The sequence below is a fragment of the Carassius gibelio genome, chromosome A6 (genome assembly GCF_023724105.1).
Source record: "Carassius gibelio isolate Cgi1373 ecotype wild population from Czech Republic chromosome A6, carGib1.2-hapl.c, whole genome shotgun sequence".
In the NCBI taxonomy this organism is placed as follows: Eukaryota; Metazoa; Chordata; class Actinopteri; order Cypriniformes; family Cyprinidae; genus Carassius; species Carassius gibelio.
Window position 1 is genome coordinate 29,231,875 of NC_068376.1, and position 22,220 is coordinate 29,254,094.

The following is a 22,220-nucleotide window of genomic DNA, read 5'->3' on the forward strand; positions in this document are numbered from 1 at the left end:
GATCTTGATTAATTCTCATTAATGAAATAAAAAAAAAATGAAAAACATCAAGGTAGTATTTGCTTACTGTATTAATTTGTTAAAAACTAAACAAAAATAAATCGCTCACCAAGAACAATGAAAATAATGTTAATTTGCTATAGTCATAAAAGGCTTAATCATCATTTTTTGTTACCCAATATTACCCAGACATTTTCTTGACCACCTATTACCTATTTTTTAAGGATAACTATTAATACTTATTTACACAAATAAGTCTCTCTGCAGAATGTAGTTTTATTCTGACAAAAACCTTGAGAAAATAACATCTTGAAGCGATTAAAGCAGTTTTATTCCACATGTGTGAGAAACCACACAACTGTCATGAGATGTTTCACTGTGCAGCTTTAATGTTTCATGTTGATCAGTCATTCAAAGATACAAAGTCTCACCAAAACGCATCTGCAACACAGCTAGATGTCAAACTGGTTGCATCACCTTTTGCACTTTCCAAGTTTATTTTTTGAGCCTGAATCATGATAAATAAAATTAAGCCTTATATATAAATATATATATTAGCCGTCAGTATTATGTGGCCTTAAAGTGTTTCAGAAAAAGGATGTTGCATGGTTAACAGAAAATATACACTTTTTAGGAAGCCAAAGCTCACACTTTTGAAAAACAGTTGTTTCAGTTTCTGATTTATTGCAGAGTAAGTGCAAAAATCTAGTTGATTTGCCTCATAACTTCACTAAAAGGTCACATATATCACTCAGTTACTCATTGCAAACTGATTGTGTCTGACGGTCATGTGACGGTCAAAATCAGAAGCAAAATACATTAGTAAGTAAACCGACATTAACTGCAACCCATTTTACTTCCTTAATGTGAGATTTCTGAGAGAAATTTAATTTCGGAGGACATTCAATGAAAAAAATAAATAAAAATACCCCTTAGTAGGCAGACACTTAACTTTGTGCTTTGGAATAACATGCTCAATAACAGGAACATGCATCAAGAAATCAATCAGTGTCAGGTTTGATTTCATGTTGACTTAAAACTCAATTAATAAACTATATTTGAGGTCAATGAAATACTGTCACTGGTAATTGTAAAAGAATGACCTGATAAAACATTAAAACCACAATTCTTTCCAAAACAATAGGAACCATTATCCAAGTATTCAGGATTACGTTGCATTTTATTTAGATAAAGATTTACATGATGTTTCTGTAATTTTAAAACGGACCATGACAAATGTCATATTTTCAGTAGCCATCCATGAATCATGAAGAATTGGTCCTAAATAAGAATAATTACAATAGTCTTTTTGAAAATGATGCTGATTGAGGGGAGTCATAGGATCATCATGCGATGCAGCATGAAACCCATGTGGCACATCTCAACGTCATCCAGATTAAATACAGTGATGTGACCAAAACATCACAGAATAACCAAGTCACTTCTGGTCATCTTCCCAGAAAACCACCGCAGTGTCAGTCAACAGGCCAGACCTCGTACACACCAGCTGTTGCACATCTGTCTCCAAACAGTCCTCATAGGTTGGATTTAGGTGCCGTGTTGACAGGGATGGCTCTGAGCTCTGTCCGCATGCACAAGTATTCGCCGATGACCGCCATGAGGGCCATGCAGGCCACGTTGACCAGCCACCATGACAGGGCGGCTGGAAGATGGGCGTTATAGATCCAGCAGCCAATCATGTGAAAGAAATGCACTGTCACTGTGAAGTCCAGACACTGCTTTCCCCGTCGGATGAAAAACCACAGGCCAAGAGCGCTGAGAAAGACACACATAGAAAAAAAATGACTAGAAAAATGTCAGATTAATTATTGGAATGAGATGCCATTAAAGGGTTAGTATACCGTACATACATTTTCAATGGAGTGACAAAAGCTCTCGGACTAAATATAAAATATCTTAAACTGTGTTCCGAAGATGAACGGAGGTCTTGGGGGTTTGGAGAGACATGAGGGTGAGTCATTAATTACATCATTTTCATTTTTGGGTGAACTAAACCTTTGATATAAACTTACCATGTGAGAGAATTCAGAATGAATGCCATCATAGACAAGCGACCCTGTGTTGTTGAAAAGCCAAGAACCTTGACAGAAAATCACGTAGTTATTTGTAAGTCTAGGTTGACAATACCGATTTCAATTACCTTTATTCTGACCCCTATTTTGGACAGTTACCTACCTCGTAATTAAATACCTGGTCGAGTGATCTACTGGTATGGACCAAACCATCAACACCAGCCAACCACAGACCCAAGAAGCTGTAGTAGATGCACTGCATGAGAATAATCTGGGAGATGATGAGGATCGGATCCCAGACGTAGCTGCGGAAATGACTACCCATCTCCCAAGAGATGATGGGGGATAGACACACGTCCCCAAACCGGCTCGATGGGAAGGTTAACAGCAGCCCCAAGATTTGAGTCTCAACCTGGCAATGAAAAAATAATAGAGTTCAATTTGTTCGTCAGTCCACCAGCAAGAGTACCATGTGTGTGTGTGTGTGTGTGTGTATATATATATATATATATATATATATATATATATATATATAATGCATAATGTACCGTGCTCCTAAGAATGGCATGGTACATTATGCATTATTTGTTAATAACCACGAAAATGTAGATAAGCTAAGTATACCAACACAGATAAACACGAAATAAATTTTAGTGAAACTAAATAACTATCGCTGTTGTTCAGTATTATTAGACAACATACGCACTAGCTAGCATTCACACATTTTAAAGTCAAGAATAGTAATATGTTATCTTTAGAATTTAACAATTATATAAACAAATATCAACGTGATGTTATTTTATACATGTAAACAAACAAATAAATCTAAAATACCGCGGCGAACAGGCTGTTTGTTAGCATTAGCTAGCTAACCAGCGACTTTGTTGACATCCGTCTTTGAGTAACGTTATTATAATGCTTTGAAAACACGAACCCCGAATAAGACACATCCGTAGTGTGATCCTGAGGTCGACGAGGCCGCTGTCAGATCGAGATTATAGATAGGTGACGCTTTATTTTAAGGCTAATAATATTATTTTCAACCGGATGCGAAACTTAGATGAGCTGTTGGGAGCGTGACGTCATAATCTGCACGTGTCCCGCGCCACTTCAAACGTCACCGATCACCGCAAACCAGATAACTCTCGATTGAAATAACTGTACTCAATTTTGAACTGTGATAGTAGCACCTTGAGAATTACTGTATTCCATTAATTGATATTGTTATTCGTTTTCATTTTATGTCACTTACCAGCTTCACATATTTTATAATTTCATAGTCTGTGGAACTATAATATAAGGCCTAATTCAGTGTCAAAATGTAATATTATTTAAAAATTTGAAAACAAAAACTGATTTTTGCCTCTAAAAGCCTTATATTAATTAATATAAAGATGAAATTGTCATACCCATGTTTGCTAATGTGTTATGAGTGGTTGCTAGGTTTTTGCTTAGGTGTTTTGGGTTGTTGCTAATAAGCTGCTTTTAAACATTTGCTAATGTGAGCTGCATGGTTGCTAAGAAATCGGTAGGTGCTTTCTAAGTTGTTTTGAGGGTTGCTAGGCTATTTCTAGTCAATTTGTATTTATAGTGATTTAATATTTGTCAAGCTAACATAATTACCGTTTCAAGATTTCATAAAGATACACTGGCCCTGTTGTGTTCTTGCCGTTGACGTGGTATATTTTTATAGGTTTTTCCAGCGTTTACTAACTGGAATGGTGAAGGTCACAGTTGTCAGTCACTTCATCATAATTTGCTGTCAGTGTGTCTGTAACATATCCCACATTTGACCAGAGCTTCCTTTTGTTTTGCTAATCTATAGAAATAGCATTCACACTGCGGTCAATCAGTTGGTTTGAACCAGACATGCTGAGTCTGAGATCTAAACCCTGTGGCCTTTCTAGTACTGGAAGCATCTCAGTAAACATACATATATATATATGTATATATTATCCTAAATTCATTTTCATATCTATCTTGATGCTTTGCCAATTTGCATACAGTTCATTGGAAAAATGGCACAGCCATGCAGGTCATATTAAATGCAAATTCTTACTGTATATTTACTATTATACATTTCCAGTATCTAACTTTAAATTTCAGTTAGGCTGTGTGTTATGTGAATTTGCTGTTATCTTAGTTTGTTAGCTACATCTATTGGAATTTTTATTGTGATACAAAAACAATTTTTAACGCATGTACTGTACAAGTAAAAAAAAAAAAGGGGGGGGGGGGTATGCTGAAAAAAGAAAATTAAGCATACTTATAGGAATATTAAACTCAATATTAATTCTCATTAATGTACTGGTATAAATATATATTTAATGTTGTACCACCTTTAAATGATGTTGATGTAAAAGGTTATAAAAAATATTGTAAAAGGATTATTCTCATTCTTGAAGTCTAAAGAATCATCTTTAACAATATTGACATCCAGACTTTAAAGCTGTGGGTTTCCAGGTGATGCTATCCAGTTGCTAAGGTGTTTTGTGTGTGTGTGTTTTTTTTTTTTTGCATGATGTGAGGTGGTTGCTAGGTAGATGCTTACAGGTTTTTGTGTCAATCACTATTGTTGCTAAATGCCAAACAGGTTTCCTGAAGACTGGCCTGTCTACTGTTTTAAAAAGATATTTGTAATGAGCAAAATTAACAACGAAAGGTGAAAAGCCTTGCACTGTTAGCTGATGAGTTACTTTATCTGTGTTTTAATAATCCTCTTCCCATAGAGATTTTTAGATGGATGACGAAGCTTATGGTCAGGTAGAATCTGAAATATCTGACCCACTTTGTTTTCTGGCTTCCAAGGCTGCAATATGCTGTTTTTCTGCTCCGCCAACCCAGGATGTCAAAATACTATTGATTAAATGGGCTGTGGGCGGAGTCACATATTCCATTCCAACATATAATGCACATTTTCAAAGTAGAATCACATGGCTTATCGAAGTTAACTTAGTATATTTCCAAAATATCTGTGAATATATTATCGTGTTTTATACTTTGGTATGGTAAAAAAAAAACGACATACAGCACCTTTAATAAATGTAAATTCTTCAATGCATGATATTGATTTTTAATTGAAGAAATTAACACTCACATGTGCAAACAAATCTGTCCATAGTTGAACTCACAGTAGTAAACACACTTTACAGTTACATTGCTCTTACATTCAATATTTCAGTAAAAAAAAAAAAAAAAAACACCAACTATGTCTTATTCACATATTCTAACTTAACCGGTTGCAGTATAGCATTGCACTTAGAATTTTTAATTCAAGTAATTCTGACAAGTGCAAACACGCCTCCTTGCTATGCAAATAAGGCGTATTGTTGAATGTTCACAATATAGCTGGAAAAGCGATGTTTGTACATTTTGTAGACATTGTGGCAGCAGTAATTCATCAGATGATGGAGAAGAGTTTTATAATTGGGCATATTTTCAGACACAGTGTAGACTAGTGCACTTTCTGTATTTTAAAGAGCTGATTCAGGTGCATGAACTGCAGTAATGGCAGATTGTAGTAGTTTGCTGCAACCTCCACTATGTAGAGTGCTGAATCAGAATGTAAAATGGAGAAATGCGTTTTTTGGGTATATTTGTGTTGTTTCCTGATTTGCATAGTTCCTTTTGCCAGTCAGTTGCTACAACCCAGACAGCGCATGAAAGTCTGTTCCATATTTTCAATGCCATCAGACAGTTATTTCAGGGACCCAAAACCACATCTAAATAGGGAACTTAAATGGGGAAATCAACAAAATCAGACATGAGCGGTCCATAAATGTTGTTTCTTATGATCAAATAGCGTTAAAAAGCTTAAATTTCAGGCTGGACCAGCCAAATTGCATTTGCAATCCTACGTGCATTTCTAAAAACGCTGACTGTTTCTATTACACCTGCGGCTCCTGATGGCAACTGCAGTAATGCAATGACTTTACCAACCGCTGACTGGTTCTTTTATTTAGAAAGCAGGACTTATTACACCATATTGCAGGTTGCATTGGATTCTTTGTATATCTAAAGTCTTCAGTCTTAGTTGCTACTGAACTTGGGTTTTCTCTGTGATGGGTCCAGGATCATGCTGGCTCAGGTTGGCTGATGGGGTTTTACAGAGCATGAATCGCTGGATGATTTGAATCAGTGTATCACGGAAGCGCTGGATGCGAAAGGCGTACACCACCGGGTTGAGTGCAGAGTTGACGTGTGACATGAAGATGCCAAAGTAAAAAGCACCCTTGGGCACGTTGCATGTGGGGCAAAAAAACACAATACAGTTCATAATATGCAATGGCAGCCAGCATAGTGCAAACAAAAACAGAACTAGCGCCAACGACTTTGCAAGTTTCAGCTCTTTATGGTAGTACTTGCTTGAGTCGCAAGTGGCCTCAGCTCGACGGTTGAGCTGGCGGCAGATCACACGGAAGATCTCGGCGTACAGGCCGATCATGATGGTCAGGGGCACCACCACCCAAACAAAGAAGTTGAAGTAGACCATATAATCCATGCACATGACGTTGGTGAACTGGCATTTGATGGCTGTCGTGCTCACATTTATGGGTGGGGTGCGGTGCCAGCCAGCCATTGGCACTAAACCAGTCAGAAATGAGATGAGCCAGCACAAACCCACAGCTACCCATGCCCGCCTCTGCGTAACAGTGATGTTATACCTGTTAAAACAATACAAAGACAATGACATAAAACACTTTTTAAAACCAATGATAACCACAAGCGATAATGCAAGTGCAATTCAATTTAATGCACACTGCTAATTTTGGAAATATCATGGATCAGTACATTTCGGAAGGTCTTATTTCACCCAAACATTTGACGGTAGCCATTGACTTCCATAGTATGAAAAAAAAATCCTATGGAACTCAATGGCTACCAACATTCTTCAAAATATAATTTTTTTTGTGTGTTCAACAGAAGAAATGTAAAGGATGACAGAATTGTCAGTTTATTTATCAATTTATTTGTCAATTATCCCTTTAACAAGTCAAACAAGTACTATAGTACTAAGCAACTAGGTTCTGTGAAAGAAATGTTATTGTCGTTGGTTGCTCACTGATCTCTATGATATTCTTTTTTCTAGCTATGGCTAGACTGTGGGATATTTTTCCATTGTTTTATCATCCTCCAGGCAAAAATGTAAGTCTAAATTTATATGAAATACTATTTTATTTTATTTTAAGTTTGTAGTAAAAATGGTAATGAGTCAGACTTTCCTTAGGCAGTATAAGTACATTTTCTAAATCTCTTTATTTATAAATATTTTAATATATTCAATTTACCATTCACCACAATCATATGACTTCAAACATCAAGCAAATGAGTGGTTAGGGACGCTTCCAAAATACTATCGAACCAGTGATCATTCCCTTTGACAGACTGCAGGGGTTTCATTTAGTTAAAAGCCTTGCATTACACCAGCACATTGATTTGCATCGAAGAAAGCTACGAATATATTGCTGTCCTGCTGTCTGGCAAAGAAATATGATAAAACAAAGCTGATGCATTAAAGTGTTATCTCTATCAGACAAATGCGAATGTATAAAATCCAAGAAGATATGACTTCTTTTTTTTGGTGGTGAATGAGCCATTCTTAAAACTAAATAGCTTGGTGAAAAATAATTATTAATAAACAAAACCATTTATTATACAGTGCATTACTGTTTTTTTTATCACAATCCTTTTGCATGAAAGCAATAATGCTCTACAATACATTACTGCTTTGTGTCATGCAAAAGTCATTTCAAAAGTTATTTCATTACAACTAAGCTTGCAAAATGCTTCAGCATTTTTTTATATGTCCAAAATAGTCAATAAGTCAGTAAACTAAATTTGTCTTTTGCAATTGATCTTTTTCTGTTTTACCTAAGCAGTACTAATCATTTTGCACTAATAGACATACGTTTGTAAAAAATATTTTTCTCAAATAAAGCAAAGATAGTTGAAGTATGCTTTACAAGAAAATATTATTTTAACCTTTGTGCTCAAAATTCACGTTTAATTCAGTATGTTACCTTGTGTGTTTACTGTAGTGGTTTTTTTTTTTTCTGTGATTGTGAAATTCACTCGAAATTTCTCAGTGAGAGTTGTTTTTAGTTACGAAACATGCTGAATACATTCCTTGTGCATCACCCTAAGAAATACCAACAAATGTACACCCTGACATTTTAATTTGAATGTTTCAATAATTTCACGTTCACTGATTTCTGATGTCAGGTAATGATCACACGGCATGCAACTAAACAGAACATTTTGAATCTTTATTCAGTGTTTCAGACTCACCTGGTGGGGATTTTGACGCGTAGGAAGCGGTCAACGGCGATGGCAAACAGTGACAATATTGAGCTTTGGGTGATGATGACGAGGAGGCAGGAAATGAAGAGGCAGTTGTAAAACAGTGTGCTGAGACCCAAGCTGAGGACCACCGCTAGTGGAATGACAAGAACGCCGACCGCAATATCAGCCAGTGCCAGAGAAACAATAAAACAGAAAGTTGGGTCTCTGAGAGTCTGGTTCATGTAAACCACCAGGACCACCAGCACGTTCCCGAGCACCGACGCCAGAGCGATAGTGAATTCGATAGAGATGTACATCAGGTCCACCTTCTCCCAACTCTCAGTTACTCTGAGTGAAGACATCTTCACTATCTGTAGAAGTGGTTCCTCTCACACCATGGCACTGGTTCTCTAATGATGTCCTCAGATGCAGGTATGTGATGTCTTTCATACAAGTAGTAGTTTGAATTGTCCTGACTAGTTAATAAATGCCACAAAAAGCAGTTCTGTGTGGTCTGCTGTTACTTTGAGTCGTGTTGTGTCTTGTTCTGTTCATCTTCAGGAACTCCTGCTTCTCCCTCTTCTGTTGCGTAGGCTCTGCTGGCTGGGAAGGGAGGGGTGGTTCATTTTCTGCAGTATTATTCTCTTGCCACGGCTCGCCTCGCTCACTGTTTCTCTCTCACTTTCCCTCAGTTCGCACACTTTCCATGCCTCTGTTTTATGGTGTCTCCTTTATCTATACACCTTTTACCTATTTCTTTATTATTCTCAGGTAGGTAAGGAACAAAACTCTGGACAAAACTATAAGCATTCCAATAGTACTTACAATTTGCTCAGAAAACTTCCCTGTGGTCAGTTCTTGCTTACGGCTTTTAAATTACTACTCTTGTAGACAATAACTTGTAATTCTAATAATAAAATACAAGTTTTATTAAAGTTAACAAAAGTTATATCAAAGTACAATAGTAAAGTTTCAAAATCAAGGTATAATCAGCTGGTATCAGGGATACTGCGCTATTCAGTATCCATCTGTCGAGTCTCTCTCTCAGTCTTTTATACACAGACGTCGAACGCTGGTTCTTCTGATGTCAACTCCTCTGCTGAGGCTTTCAGTTGTTTCTGTCGCATTGCTTTAGCCCTTTTCCTCTTCTTTTTCCTCTTAACCGTCTGTGAAATACACCTTAACTACTATATTGTCCATTTATCATAAAAACTATTTCTAATACAGTCAGTCACTACATACATTTCATGCAAGTAAGCAGTTTTCTTAATGTTAGTGAAGTTACACAATACATTTCCCATAATGCATTCATCAAAGGGTTACATATTTGTACTTAAGCAAAACCAATATTACAAATTAGATTACAGTACATCTGTTTATAGCAATTAAGCATTAATCAAGACAGTACAATTGCAAAATCATCTTCTCCATTAACACCTCAAACACCACTGTTATTCAGAATTCAACTAAGTATGATTTTAAATTCCAGTTCAACTTTTGAATTTGAATTAGCGGCAAACAGGATACAAAAAGGTAATTTGAATTTAAATTTAAAGTAGAATTTAAATAAAACGTTTAATTTCATTGTAAGAATTACCTATGAACATGTTATCATATAAACAATGTAGGGGAGAGTTTTTAATTATTATTATTATTATTATTATTATTAGCAGACTGATTTTAATTGTGAATAATAATACATTATCTGTTTGTATTTTACATAAAGTACTGTTCAAAAGTTTGGGGTTGGTAAGACTTTACAGATATTTTGGAAAAAGTTTTCCTTACCCAGACTATTTGATCAAAAATACAGTAATATTGGTAAATATTATTACAATCTAAAATATTTTCCCCCATTGTAATATATTTCAAAATTGTATTTATTCCTGTGATGTAAAGCTGAATTTTCAGCATCATTATTCCAGTCTTTAGTGTCACATGATCAGAAATCATGTTATTTTATAGTATGCTGATTTAGAAACATTTTTTGTTATTACCTTGAAAGCATTTGTTTGAAATGGACATTTTTATATAGCAAATGTCTTTATTGTTACTTTTTAACATTTTGTTTTGTATAAAAGTATTCATTTCTTTTGAAAAAGAGATCTTACTGACCCCAAACTTTTAAAAGTTAGTTTGTATATGTTATTAAAATCTATAAATAGTTTTCATATAGAGTTTGATTATATTTTATAATATTAATTATTAATTAATTATAATATTAATGAACATGTCAGTTCAAATTCCTCTTCAACATACAGTGGGATGTGGCTAATTTAATTTAAATTCACATTCTGGAACCGAAAGTGAGCCAAATTTTCATTTAATTCTGAATCAAACACATGCATGTCCCAGAATCCTCTGTTTTCTGTCTCGGTTATTTAATGTGTCTATCACTGCATGGATAGAGACATAATTTGATATTCAAATGTTTCCACCCAGGAAATTGGACATCATCTTCATCAAATAAAAGTTTCAGTAATGTTCATTGTAATGTGGTAATGGATTCATCTCAGTATTGCTAGCCATGATCGTTTCATCTTGTTCCCTGGGCTCCTCAGCATTATGTGGTTATGATGTCTATTTTAGATTTGCTTTTTGAGTCATGACACAGAGGAATATCTTATTGCACTTTCAGAGCTCAGAGGAATTGTCACTTATGCTTTATTGTGATATCAACTTAGAGATTTCTACAAAATGTTCTTTGGGGAATACAAATTAAATGGATGTAGATCCAGATCAGCTCATTTGTTTGAGGGAGAATTTATTGAAAAATGATTTTGAAAAAGGGCATTATTGAAATTTCTTCTCAGGAGGAAACAGGAAAACTGTTAGAGTGTCCATTATCTCTCCATTTAATATTGATTAGAAGATACAACTGAGACGTTCTTTCCTATGAGAATGTATACCTTACACTTCAGCAGTGCAAATCATTCTGCACTCATTAATTAAAAGTTATATATATATACTTTGTTATGACTGACCAATCAGAATCTTCGAATTTAGGGCTTCAATGTGAAAAGCTTATAAGGAAAGCATATATATAAATGCTTTACACTTTTCATTGAATTGAAGATTCTGATTGGTCAGTCGCAACAAAGTACTTCAGACAGCTGTGTAATAATGAAATTAAATGGCACTCCATCTTGCCAAGATCCCCTAAAATATTCAGTTTGGACTTTAAACCGTTTTAAGACTGTCTAGCGCAGTGATGTTGGAAGTAAATGCTGTTCTTGTGCTTTTCTGAAAGGATGACTAAGGCAATCTCTTTGATTAGTTTCATTCCATTAAGATGTTGCAAACACCTAAACGTCTTTCCAGGGAAATGCAGTACTTTAGATTTAACATTATTAGTGATATTTGCATCACTATTGCTCATACTAGGGATTAGTGACTCATCCTGGAACATTTCTGTTTGTGTTGAATTGAGGATACTGTGCTATTATTTGTTAAAGGAACACTCCACTTTTATTATTATTATTATTATTATTATTATTATTATATAGGCTCATTTTCCAACTCCCCTAGAGTTATACATTTGCGTTTTAATGTTTTTGAATCCATTCAGCTGATCTCCGGGGCTGGTTGTAGCGCTTTTAGCTTAGCTTAGCATAGATCACTGAATCTGATTAAAGCATCTCGCATCTCGCTCAAAACTGACCAAAGAGTTTCGATATTTTTCCTATTTAAGAGTCTTCTGTAGTTACATTGTGTACTAAGACGGACAGAAAATGAAAAGTTGCGAAAAATAGTCCTTAGCTAGTTTGTGTAGTTGCAGCAATAGCAGAGTTGTTGGGAACTATTTTCAGGCACTGAGTAATATCACTCGGCCTTCTGCACCCATGGTACGGCAGCAAAGATCATTGATTATTACTCTGGAATAAGAGTATAACTAGTTCCTAGCCATATCGGCCTAGAAAATTGCAACTTTTAATTTTCTGTCGGCCTTAGTACACTACACAAGACTCAAGTTTTAAATAGGAAAAATATCAAAACTCTTTTTTTGAGCGAGATGCTAACCGTCTAATCAGATTCAATGATCTACGCTAATCTAAGATAAAAGTGGAACTGCTAGATCCAGAGATCGGCTATATGGATTCATAAACGGTAAAACAAAACTTTTTAACTCTAGGAGAGTTGGAAAATTTGCCTATTTTTATTTTAGTGTTCCTTTAAGTGACCAAAGTTTGCTTGTCAGTCCCGACCTTTGTTTGCATACAAAGCATAATTAACAGTAGGTAGCTATTGCTTAAAAGCATTATGCAACACTCGTGCAAACCTTGTGGTAGGGACATCTCATCATGCGTAACCGTCTGTGCAGTTTTCCAGAGATTAGTGACAAGTGAACCATAAAGGCCTGAGTTGTCATGGCGACATTATGCATGCTGTCATCTAATTGAAGAGAGATCAACATATCAAGCACAAGTGCTTTCAGGCCGCACCCCGTAGGACTATTGACTTGAGTGGTAAGCATGATGCATAGAGCAGTGATGAATATGTTTACGGACATCTTTTTAAATGGGAAGATTAAATGGGAATGTGCTCTAATAATGTCTGCAATTACATACAAACTACTGAACTGGTCTAAAAGTCATGAAATAAATTATTATATTATTATAATAATATACTATAATAAGTAATTTATTTTTGCAGAAACCTTTTGAACAAATACATGGAATTCAGCAATTAAAAGAATGTAGTAAATAAACCACAGTGTCTTTGTGTGGTGACAAATAGAGAAGAGAGTGGTTAAAGATGAGTTTTGCAAAACCTGTGGTTCCTCCAGTACAGCTTTCGATTTGTTTTGGATCGTCTAATGAACATTATTGTCTGAACAATCGACTCGCAGGTATGCATGAGCACAGAATATTGAGCGGCCGTACGTTTTGAGCTGTGTTGTCATTTGCATCAAAATGAAATACTTCATATATATGCGTGGTTTCATAACTCCTGGTTTTTGTGCCACTGATGAGAATTGATTTGGAAATTGCTTTTCAACACTGTGCCAAAAAGGTCTATTTCATATTTTTCAACTTCACTCAGCAAAATGAACTCAAGCGATGTAAGGAAAAGTGATTATGTGTGAGAAGAACATCATAAATCCTGTGTATTCCGAGGCTGATATTACACCATACAGAGAAAGAAAGGCCTTTGGAAACTGAGACTTTTTCCAGAAATCCAGTAGTTCTCCCAGAGGAACGCTCCCAACGTTCCCTCAGCATTGTTCACTTCCACATGGCCCGATGCCAGTACATCATTTAAAGCGAATACAGAGGGAACGGCCAGCCTAATATACAGCAGAGTCCAGCCTTCTGAGGACACGCTGATCATCTCATTTAAACCTGGAGGAAACAGAAAGTATTAAAGGAATTTAATAAGTGTTATGAAGTAAAAGAAATATTTAAGATCTTGCATTGTGATTCTGCTCTTGGCTAGGATCTCAAATATTTCTTTAAAAAAAGTATGTGAAAGGAGAATCTAAGTGTGTGAAAACAAAAATATATGTGTGTGAAAGGAGAACGTAAATTTGTGAGAGTAGAAATGTGAAAGGAGAATTTTAAGTGTGTGAGAGTGTCAGAATGAATTATGGCTTGTGCGGCCCCTCTGTATATGGTTATATATTCACACCTACATATGTATGGGTGTGGTGCAAATCCAAAAATACTACTGACCTTATTGTGTATCAGTCACTCCTCTCTTCTTTCTCTGCAAATGTCTCCACTGCTAAAAGGACAACAAAATTTGTCTAACTCTCGCATGCCTTTTAAACCATTTTCCTTGCTCCCTTGTCCTCCTTCTCCCCTCCTGCTTCATCTCTAATAGCTGATGACTTTGCCACATTTTCATTAAAAAAATTAAAAACATCAGTGCACAATTTTCCACACCACAGTCAGTCAAGCTCATATCACCAGCAAACATACACTCATTTACATCCTTCTCTTCACTCTCTGAGGCAGAAGTCTCCAAACTCATCCTTTCTAATCATGCTACTACTTGCCCTCTTGATCCTATTCCATCTCATCTCCTTCAAGCCTTTTCTCCTGCAGTTGTCCATACTTATCTTGCTTGATCTGTCCGCTGCTTTTGTCACAGTTAACCACCAGATCCTCCTGTCAACCCTACTGACAAAGTGCATCTCAGGAACCACACTCCAGTGGTTTGAGTCTTACCTTATATTTTAAAGTCCTTGCTACGTGTACTGTGTTTAAGCTAACTGATACTTGTTATAGAATATCATTGCTTTTTTGTAATTTTTGATTGCTTCCATTGTCCTCATTTGTAAGTCGTTTTGGATAAAAGCGTCCACTAAATTAGTAAATGTAAATGTAAAAAGGGCAGGGTTTGATTATTCAGGACTCATCATCCTTGGTACTAAACCTTTGTGGTCTCATGTGGTGAGCAACTGTGCATTTTGCTACATGGTAAATCTCTCTTGGTATGTATGTTTTTTCATGTGTTTTAATGAGTGTAATATTGTAGATAATCTTTTTATGTTCAACAGGTGTAGCCACACATCCAGGGGTTTCCAGTAACTTGGTTGGAGATTAAATGTACATTAGTGATGTGACTGCACTCCTGCTTTGTTTTTAGTGTTTGTTTGGTGACTGTTTTAACTTTGTCTGTCTTGGTCTTGTTTTGGTTACCTTTGTTTGAATGGGTTATCTCTTCTTTTATTCCTTCTTGAGCAGTCATTCATTAACTTGTGAATTAGCTAGAAGGCAAGTATCTTTGGCCTAGGTCTGCCATTTGTTCCTCCCATTGGTGCTTACGACTGCTCATTTTTATTTTTGTCTTTTGTTTTTCTTTGATTCTACAAGTTGAATATTTGTGTATGTGGACTCCTTTTGGAGTAGATTGTTCTGTTGTGGCATGAAATTGAGAATTTTGTATTAGTTTTTTTTGTTTTATGTGTCTTAAAGTTTGTACCAGTTAACCATATTGTAATTTAGGGTTAGAAACTTTTAAATCAGGGGTTGCAGTCTTTTAGCAGGTCTATCAATTTAACCAATTGTATTGCTTTCACAACTGTGTGGTGTAGGTATGGTTTGAGGTAAAATCTAAAAGGCCCCCGCTGGCCATTTCTCTCCTACTGGTCACTTCTGTAACTGGTAGATTAGTGGATCTGGCTTGATTAAGATTGTGCTAAATATTTCATTTTTGTAAATTGCTTCATTTTTTTTTACTTCATCTATGTCTCCAGGCTCACACTGCCTTTGGCAAGAAACCTGTGTGCCCTTGTAAAGGGTTGTTATGTCCTGGTGTATTCCAGGTTGCCTACTCGACTGTATGATTTGCCTTGTTTTTGGTAATCTTCCTACCTGACCACTCATTGCCATATCTCAAAGACTTGGAGGTTGGTAAAAATGTTTTTTAAGAGCATTCTGCATTTACACCTTCCTTAACAGCTTCTTTCGTAGAAGAAATAAATTCCTACCGGTTTGAAACCATTAAGGTGCGCAAATGAGGACCGAAACTCCATTGTGATGTGACTGTTCCTTTAAATGTAACAAATGTAAAAAGAGGTGCTCTACCAATAGAAGAGGTGCAATCAAAAACATATGAGCTAAACAAAGGTGCAAAGTTCAAGCTTTATGTATAAAACAATATGTTTTATTATAGTTTGAACTTTGAACTTTTTCCTGTAAATGTAATTTATTTTTGTTGTTGAAATTATAAAATAAAGGATGTGAAAAACTACATTCACAGGTTCAGAATGACTCAGAATGATGTTAGTTTCGCTTCCTCTTTAATCGTGGCGACATGAGACAAGGGTCAATATCTCGAGAGAAGGCTTTGTAGAAGTTTGATGGATTGTAATGGTAGCATGAGACGTGACAAAAGTAAACTATTTCATATAGTATTTATGGATTTTGTATTATGTGTATATATAACCGCAATATGATTCACAAAATAAAACTGATTCGGAAAAAAAACAAAAACAAAAAAACAATCTTTTTTTATTATTATAATATTTACAGTTCATGGAAACACATGTTAAACATAGTGGGGCAAGTTGTCACAAAAAAAGTTAACAAATATATATATATATATATATATATATATATATATATATATACTAAAAAAATATATCCCACAGATATTATTAATACATTATATACATATATATCATAATGTATATTTATGAAAAACAATTAAATCTCTTCATTATACAGTTGGTCCTTGTTTTTTTAGGTATCTTGGTGCAGTTTTAATTGTTAATTAATTTAGTACAAAAATTCGATGACCCTAGAATTACAGTGTTGTTTTAATGTGAAATGTCAGAAAAATATAAAATTTTAGGAACTAGGCATTTGAAACCAACATACAATACCCGTGCTGGATAATATATACATATATTTTTTACTTTTGACTTCTATGGTCTCCCCTACTTATTGTACATGATTACAGAGTAATGCTAACCGTCCTGATATGAAATCAAAACGACTTTTTGTTTTATTTTCATGCTGCATCTGGCGGTGCTGTTCGAGTTGCTGCTGACGTTGTTATCCAAAGTCTGGCTACTCTGATCTCCTTTCTGCTCCGAGCTTGTCAGCCTCATCAGGATGCGTTTATATGCCATCTTAATCTTAGGGACCTTGAAAGCGTACACTATGGGGTTAATGGCGGAGTTGGCGTGAGAAAGGAGGATGCCGATGTGAAAGGCGACAGGGGGAACATTGAAAACCTTGTAGTAATTCACCGTGTTGATTATGTGCAGAGGAAGCCAGCAAACTGCAAACAGAACCAGAACCAAAGCCAGAGAATTGGCCAGTTTCCGCTCCTTTTGGTAAAAAAACTTCACAGCGTGACTCCCGACTCCTTTTCTGAGCTGTCTGGATATCATATTGAAGAGTAAGAGGTACAGGATCATCATGATGATAGTGGGTGTAAGGATGCAAGCGAGGAAGTTGAAGTTGACCATGTAGGACATGTCTATGACTGTTATGAAATGACATGTAATAGTGGAGTTTTCAGCGGTTGTGGTGTCTTTTTTGTGCCATCCGAACATGGGAATGATACCTAGTATAAAAGCAGAGAGCCAACATACAGTGACGGCGGCCCATAAGTGCTTCTTTCTGACTTTCCCTCTGTACCTGAAAATTAAAAAGATTATTTGAATTTTTTTTTATTAATAATTGAAACAAAAAAGTATATATGTGTGTGTGTGTGTGTGTATATATATATATATATATATATATATATATATATATATATATATATATATATATATATATTTATATAAATTATTATTATTCTATATTATTGATACACAATTATTGTTAAAGATTATTAAAAAAACATTCTAACGTCTTTGAAAGTCTCTTCTGCTCACCAAGGCTGGATTTATTTGACCAAAATAACAGTTTTCTATTGCAATATATTTTAAAATGTGGCTCAAGTGGTAGAGCATTGTGTTAGCTGTGCAAGGTTGTGGGTTCAATTCCCAGGGCACACATGTTACGTAAAAAATGTATAGCCTGATTGCACTGTAAGTCGCTTTGGATAAAAGCGTCTGCTAAATGCATAAATTTAATTTAATTATTCCTGTGACTTAAAACTGAATTTTCAGCATCATTCCTCCAGTCTTCAGTGTCACAATTCTTCAGAAATCATTCTAATATGATGATTTGCTGCTCACAAAATATTTAACATTTCAAACATTTCTGATTATTATCAATGTTGAAAACAGTTGTGCTGCTTCATAGCTTTATGGAAACTTTGATATATTTTTGTTTTCAGGATTCTTTGATGAATAGAAAGTTTAAAAGAACTGGATTAATTTGCAACATTAGTTTTGTAACATTATACATTTCTTTCCTTTTAATTTTGATCAGTTTAATGCACCCATGCTGAATTAAGTATTCATTAGTAGTTCTTAAAACATTATTGACCCAAAACTTGAAATCAGTTGGGTCATGAAAAGTGAGCATTAATACTTGAAAATGATAGAAGATTATAAAAAGATTTCTGTGAAATAAATACATTCCTAATGTACTATAAGATTGTAAATGGGGTCCATCTAGATTTTATGCTGACTTATTGAATTGTTCAAGTTTCAAGTTACATGTTATCTCTGAGATCGACAGTATTTGATTTCCTCTTTATCAGCAAGCTTGATCAGCTCTACCATCACACAAGCAAGTCTTCAAATATGCATTGCAAAAAAAGCACGACTATTAAAAGTTCAGACCTGAGAGGGTTATAAACACGCAGGAAGCGGTCCACAGCGATGGCCAGCAGGGAGTGAACAGAGGCCTGGGTCAACACAATGACCACACAGCTGATGAAGAGACAGCAGTGGAAACTAGTCTTCAAGCGTCCATCAACCACCACAGCGAAAGGCACAGCAACTGCCCCCACCAGAAGATCAGCCACCGCCAGAGACACAACGAAACAGAACGTCGTCTGACTCAAAGCACGGCACGACCACACGGCCCAGATCACCAGCATGTTCCCCAGGCAGCATCCTACAGCGATGAGCACCTCCAGGGAAGTATAGATCACCTTCTCACCATCAGCCATGATGAAAATAAGCACAGGAACTCCACAGGAACTTACTTAAAGTAGTGGTGGTTTAAATAGGAAGTTGTCTGCACACATGCTGAACCAAACTCGCTCAGTCACACGAAAATCATTTTTTGCATGATCAGTACTTTGGAGTAGCTTAAATAGTTAAATAGTGGTTTTGTTGTTGTTCTTTTTTGTTTTCAAAATGTAAAAATGAATAAAGAAAATGTTTTAGAAGTTTGAAAAAGAAAAGTTAAAAAACTAAATATTTAAAATATTTTTTTTAATTACATTTTAAAATTAAGATGACATGTGTGTGTGTGTGTGTGTGTGTGTGTGTGTTGTTGTTGTTGTTTTCAGCAAGACCACATTAAATTCATCAAAAGTGATGGGAAAAGTACTTTTGTTGATTTATTTTAAATAAATACTGCACTTTTCAACTTTCTGTTCATCCAAGAACTCTGAAAACATTTAATCACAGTTTTCACAGAAATATAAAGAAGCACAACTGTTTTCAACAGTGATAAGAAATGTTGGTTTCTATTTGAGAGAAACTTTTTAGAGCACGATTTAAACATTTTAGATATGTTAATGTTTTCATATTTTAAAACCGATTCAAAAATCAAAGTTATTTTTAAATTATAATAATATTTCACAATTTTACTGTATTTTTAATTAAATAAATTCAGCGTTAGGTAACATAGGACTTCTTTCAAAAATTTCACCAACACCAAACATTTCAACAAAATATATATATTTATGATTATGCATTTTTAAGACATTTTTTGGCATTTGCATTTGCATTCAAGGTAATGTTTTGGCTATCAAGTGCATTCCCTGAAAATCAAACCCATGATCGTAGCATTGTTTGACCTATCTATAAATTTGTGTTTATAAATATTATGTGCTCGGATTTCTCTACTGGCACCGAAAGTATAACAATAGGCCTATACATACACCCTTATGTGGTGTACCATTAAATTGTGACTAACCTCGTTGCTAGTAAAGCAGGAAGCTGTGGTTTGATCAATTCAAGAAGTATGTTACTTACATTGCCATTTGCTCTCGAGCTACTGTAGGTATGCAGTGATCAAAATCGATCGATTGATTGATTCAGTCAGTCAGTGAGTCATGTTCTTGGTCTTATTGTGCATGATTAGGCTATATGCTATTGTGAAGAAGTAAAATAATCTATTAAAAATGTAATGATATCTCAGCATCTAAAACTAATTTTAAGTAGCCTAATTATTTGAAAAGCAAGTGTTAGCTTTGGGATATCTCCTCTAACTTATTCATGTCAATCATAAAGAGTAAGTGTTTATTTTCCCATAACTGTTAGGTCTTGTTGTTATCAGAAATGTGACGTTTGCAATTCACCCGAGAGACAAAAGTATGATTAAGCAAATTTAATTTGCCCTCATACTTCTCTATTCCTATGAAACAGCAAAATGACTGCAAAACTCACTCTCTTCAATGTCAAAAATGACTGAGACGACCAATCTGATTGGCCTGTTGTTTTCTGAGTGACGCATGGCCAGGCCAACCACAGGTAATTATGAAACAATGTCTGTGCAAGTGCATGTGTGTAAAACAACAAAATAACAATTTATATATAATCATTTTGTAATTGTATATAAATTGTTGTGTTTTATTGAAGCTGGAACAATAATGTAGCTTTTAAAACAGTTGCTTTCTGAAATGGAAGTGTATATACATCTTCAACATGACATGCTAGAGTTTGTCTTTACCTCCTTTATCTCCTCTGAGCGAGAGTGTAACGTTACAGGTCCGCCGATCTGGTTTCGTGGTTAAAGATAACCTTTTCGACATGTTTCAGTGCTGTTGTTGCTCAATGCTCAGAAATGGCTGGGACATGATGTTATCTGGGGGTTTGACAGAAGAAGATTGAGACGGTGGGCGGAGCTCGGGGTGGTGACTGAAGGGGGTGACTGTGTAGTTCTGACGTCAACTTTTTATGGAAGTCCCAATGGTTCGTGAAAAATTATAGCTACTTTATGCAGGCTGTGTGCATTTTACTGTAGCCTGACTGTTTTGAAATTTATATGGTAGTTAAATAGCCCCTAGACCTCAGTAATTGTAAAAAAAAGGAAAAAAGGTTTTTGCTCACTTATATTTTTATATTAGGCTATATTTTATGTGTTATATATTTTTTTGTTGGAGAGCTTATATTCAAAATATGGTAATATGGAATTTTCTTCATTTAAAACTGGAAGTAAAGGGAAAGTTTAGGATTTTTTTTATGTAAATTGATTAAGAAATAGTTAGGATTCTCTGCTATCTTCAGACAAAATCAATTTGTACAGATTGACTTTGAAGCTCAAGATTCTCTGTAGAATAGTCTAAAATGTATTAATAACATTTACAGTTAGACTTTTAATTCAGTTAGTTTTTCTTGTAATGACAAATATTTAAATTATGTTTATTATTATAATATATTATAAGCATCATATATTTATATAAATGTTTTCTTATAAATAATTATTATATGTGAAATATAAGCATTTTCAAACCCTTATGCAAAATGACACTTGCAATGTTCAGCACAATGTGGCATTAAATTAAAAGATATGCATTATGCATTTTTAGTCCACAGGGGGGAGCCAGTGACATCACTGACTCCTTAGAACAAATACAGACCAAAGAAAAAGGGATTGAATTCACTTGTGTGTGTGAATAAAAAAAAAATTCATCTAATAGAATCTTACTGATGTTGCAGTTACACTGTTATGTCAGTAGGGCGCCTCAAAGCACCACAATCAAAGTCTGAGAGAAACTGAGTAACTGTGTGACGTCTGAAGAATGGCTGATTGTGAATATTAGTGCACGTGTTAATAACATATCGGCAGCATACAGCAAATATGTACCTGCAGTAATTTGCTAAATAAGTTGTTTAAATAAAAAATTAAGATTCATTGCGAAGTAGATGTATGAGATGTTATTTTTGACCATCGTAATATCTATGCTATGTGCATAATATTATTTTTAGAATAAGTCACTGAAAGCATCACTATTTACATTTTACATACATTTAGTCTTAAGCAGATGCTTTTATCCAAAGCAACTTACAAATGCAATCAAACCAACAAAAAAAGCTGTAATATTTAAGTGCTGTGACAAGTCTCAGTCTAACGTGTGTGCGTGTGTGTGTGTGTGTGTGTGTGTGTGTGTGTGTGTGTGTGTGTGTATAAACACACTACTACTCAAAAGCTTTTGAACAGCAAGATTTGTAATGTTTTTTTTTAAAGAGGTCTCTTCTGCTCACCAAACCTGCATTTATATGATCCAAAATACAGCAAAACAGTAATATTATGAAATATTTTTACTATTTAAAATAACTGTTTTCTAAAATGTATTTATTGTTGTGATGCGCGGCTG

The 22,220-nt window shown here is 35.1% G+C and overlaps 3 protein-coding genes across 4 annotated transcripts; all 3 read right to left on the reverse strand.

Moving 5' to 3' along the window:
- Nucleotides 1-1,161: 1,161 nt before the first annotated feature.
- Nucleotides 1,162-3,137, reverse strand: LOC128016009 (protein SYS1 homolog). 2 transcript variants are annotated; one of them, XM_052600306.1, is made up of 4 exons: nt 2,868-3,137; nt 2,197-2,445; nt 2,034-2,101; nt 1,162-1,776 (listed from the first exon to the last, which is right to left on the reverse strand). In XM_052600306.1, the coding sequence occupies exons 1-4, from the start codon at nt 2,892-2,894 to the stop codon at nt 1,536-1,538; spliced, it is 585 nt and encodes a 194-aa protein (XP_052456266.1). In that variant the 5' UTR covers nt 2,895-3,137; the 3' UTR covers nt 1,162-1,535. The 2 variants fall into 2 exon arrangements, with proteins under 2 accessions (XP_052456266.1, XP_052456267.1); XM_052600307.1 differs by having other exon boundaries at nt 2,968-3,135.
- A 1,922-nt stretch (nt 3,138-5,059) lies between these two features.
- LOC128015176 (adenosine receptor A1-like) lies at nt 5,060-8,704 on the reverse strand. Its single transcript, XM_052598852.1, has 2 exons — nt 8,322-8,704; nt 5,060-6,697 (listed from the first exon to the last, which is right to left on the reverse strand). Exons 1-2 carry the CDS (start codon nt 8,675-8,677, stop codon nt 6,070-6,072), a joined length of 984 nt encoding a protein of 327 aa, XP_052454812.1. The 5' UTR covers nt 8,678-8,704; the 3' UTR covers nt 5,060-6,069.
- A 7,675-nt stretch (nt 8,705-16,379) lies between these two features.
- LOC128016010 (adenosine receptor A3) lies at nt 16,380-20,550 on the reverse strand. The gene is made up of 2 exons (XM_052600308.1): nt 18,508-20,550; nt 16,380-17,410 (listed from the first exon to the last, which is right to left on the reverse strand). Exons 1-2 carry the CDS (start codon nt 18,837-18,839, stop codon nt 16,732-16,734), a joined length of 1,011 nt encoding a protein of 336 aa, XP_052456268.1. The 5' UTR covers nt 18,840-20,550; the 3' UTR covers nt 16,380-16,731.
- Nucleotides 20,551-22,220: the final 1,670 nt, after the last annotated feature.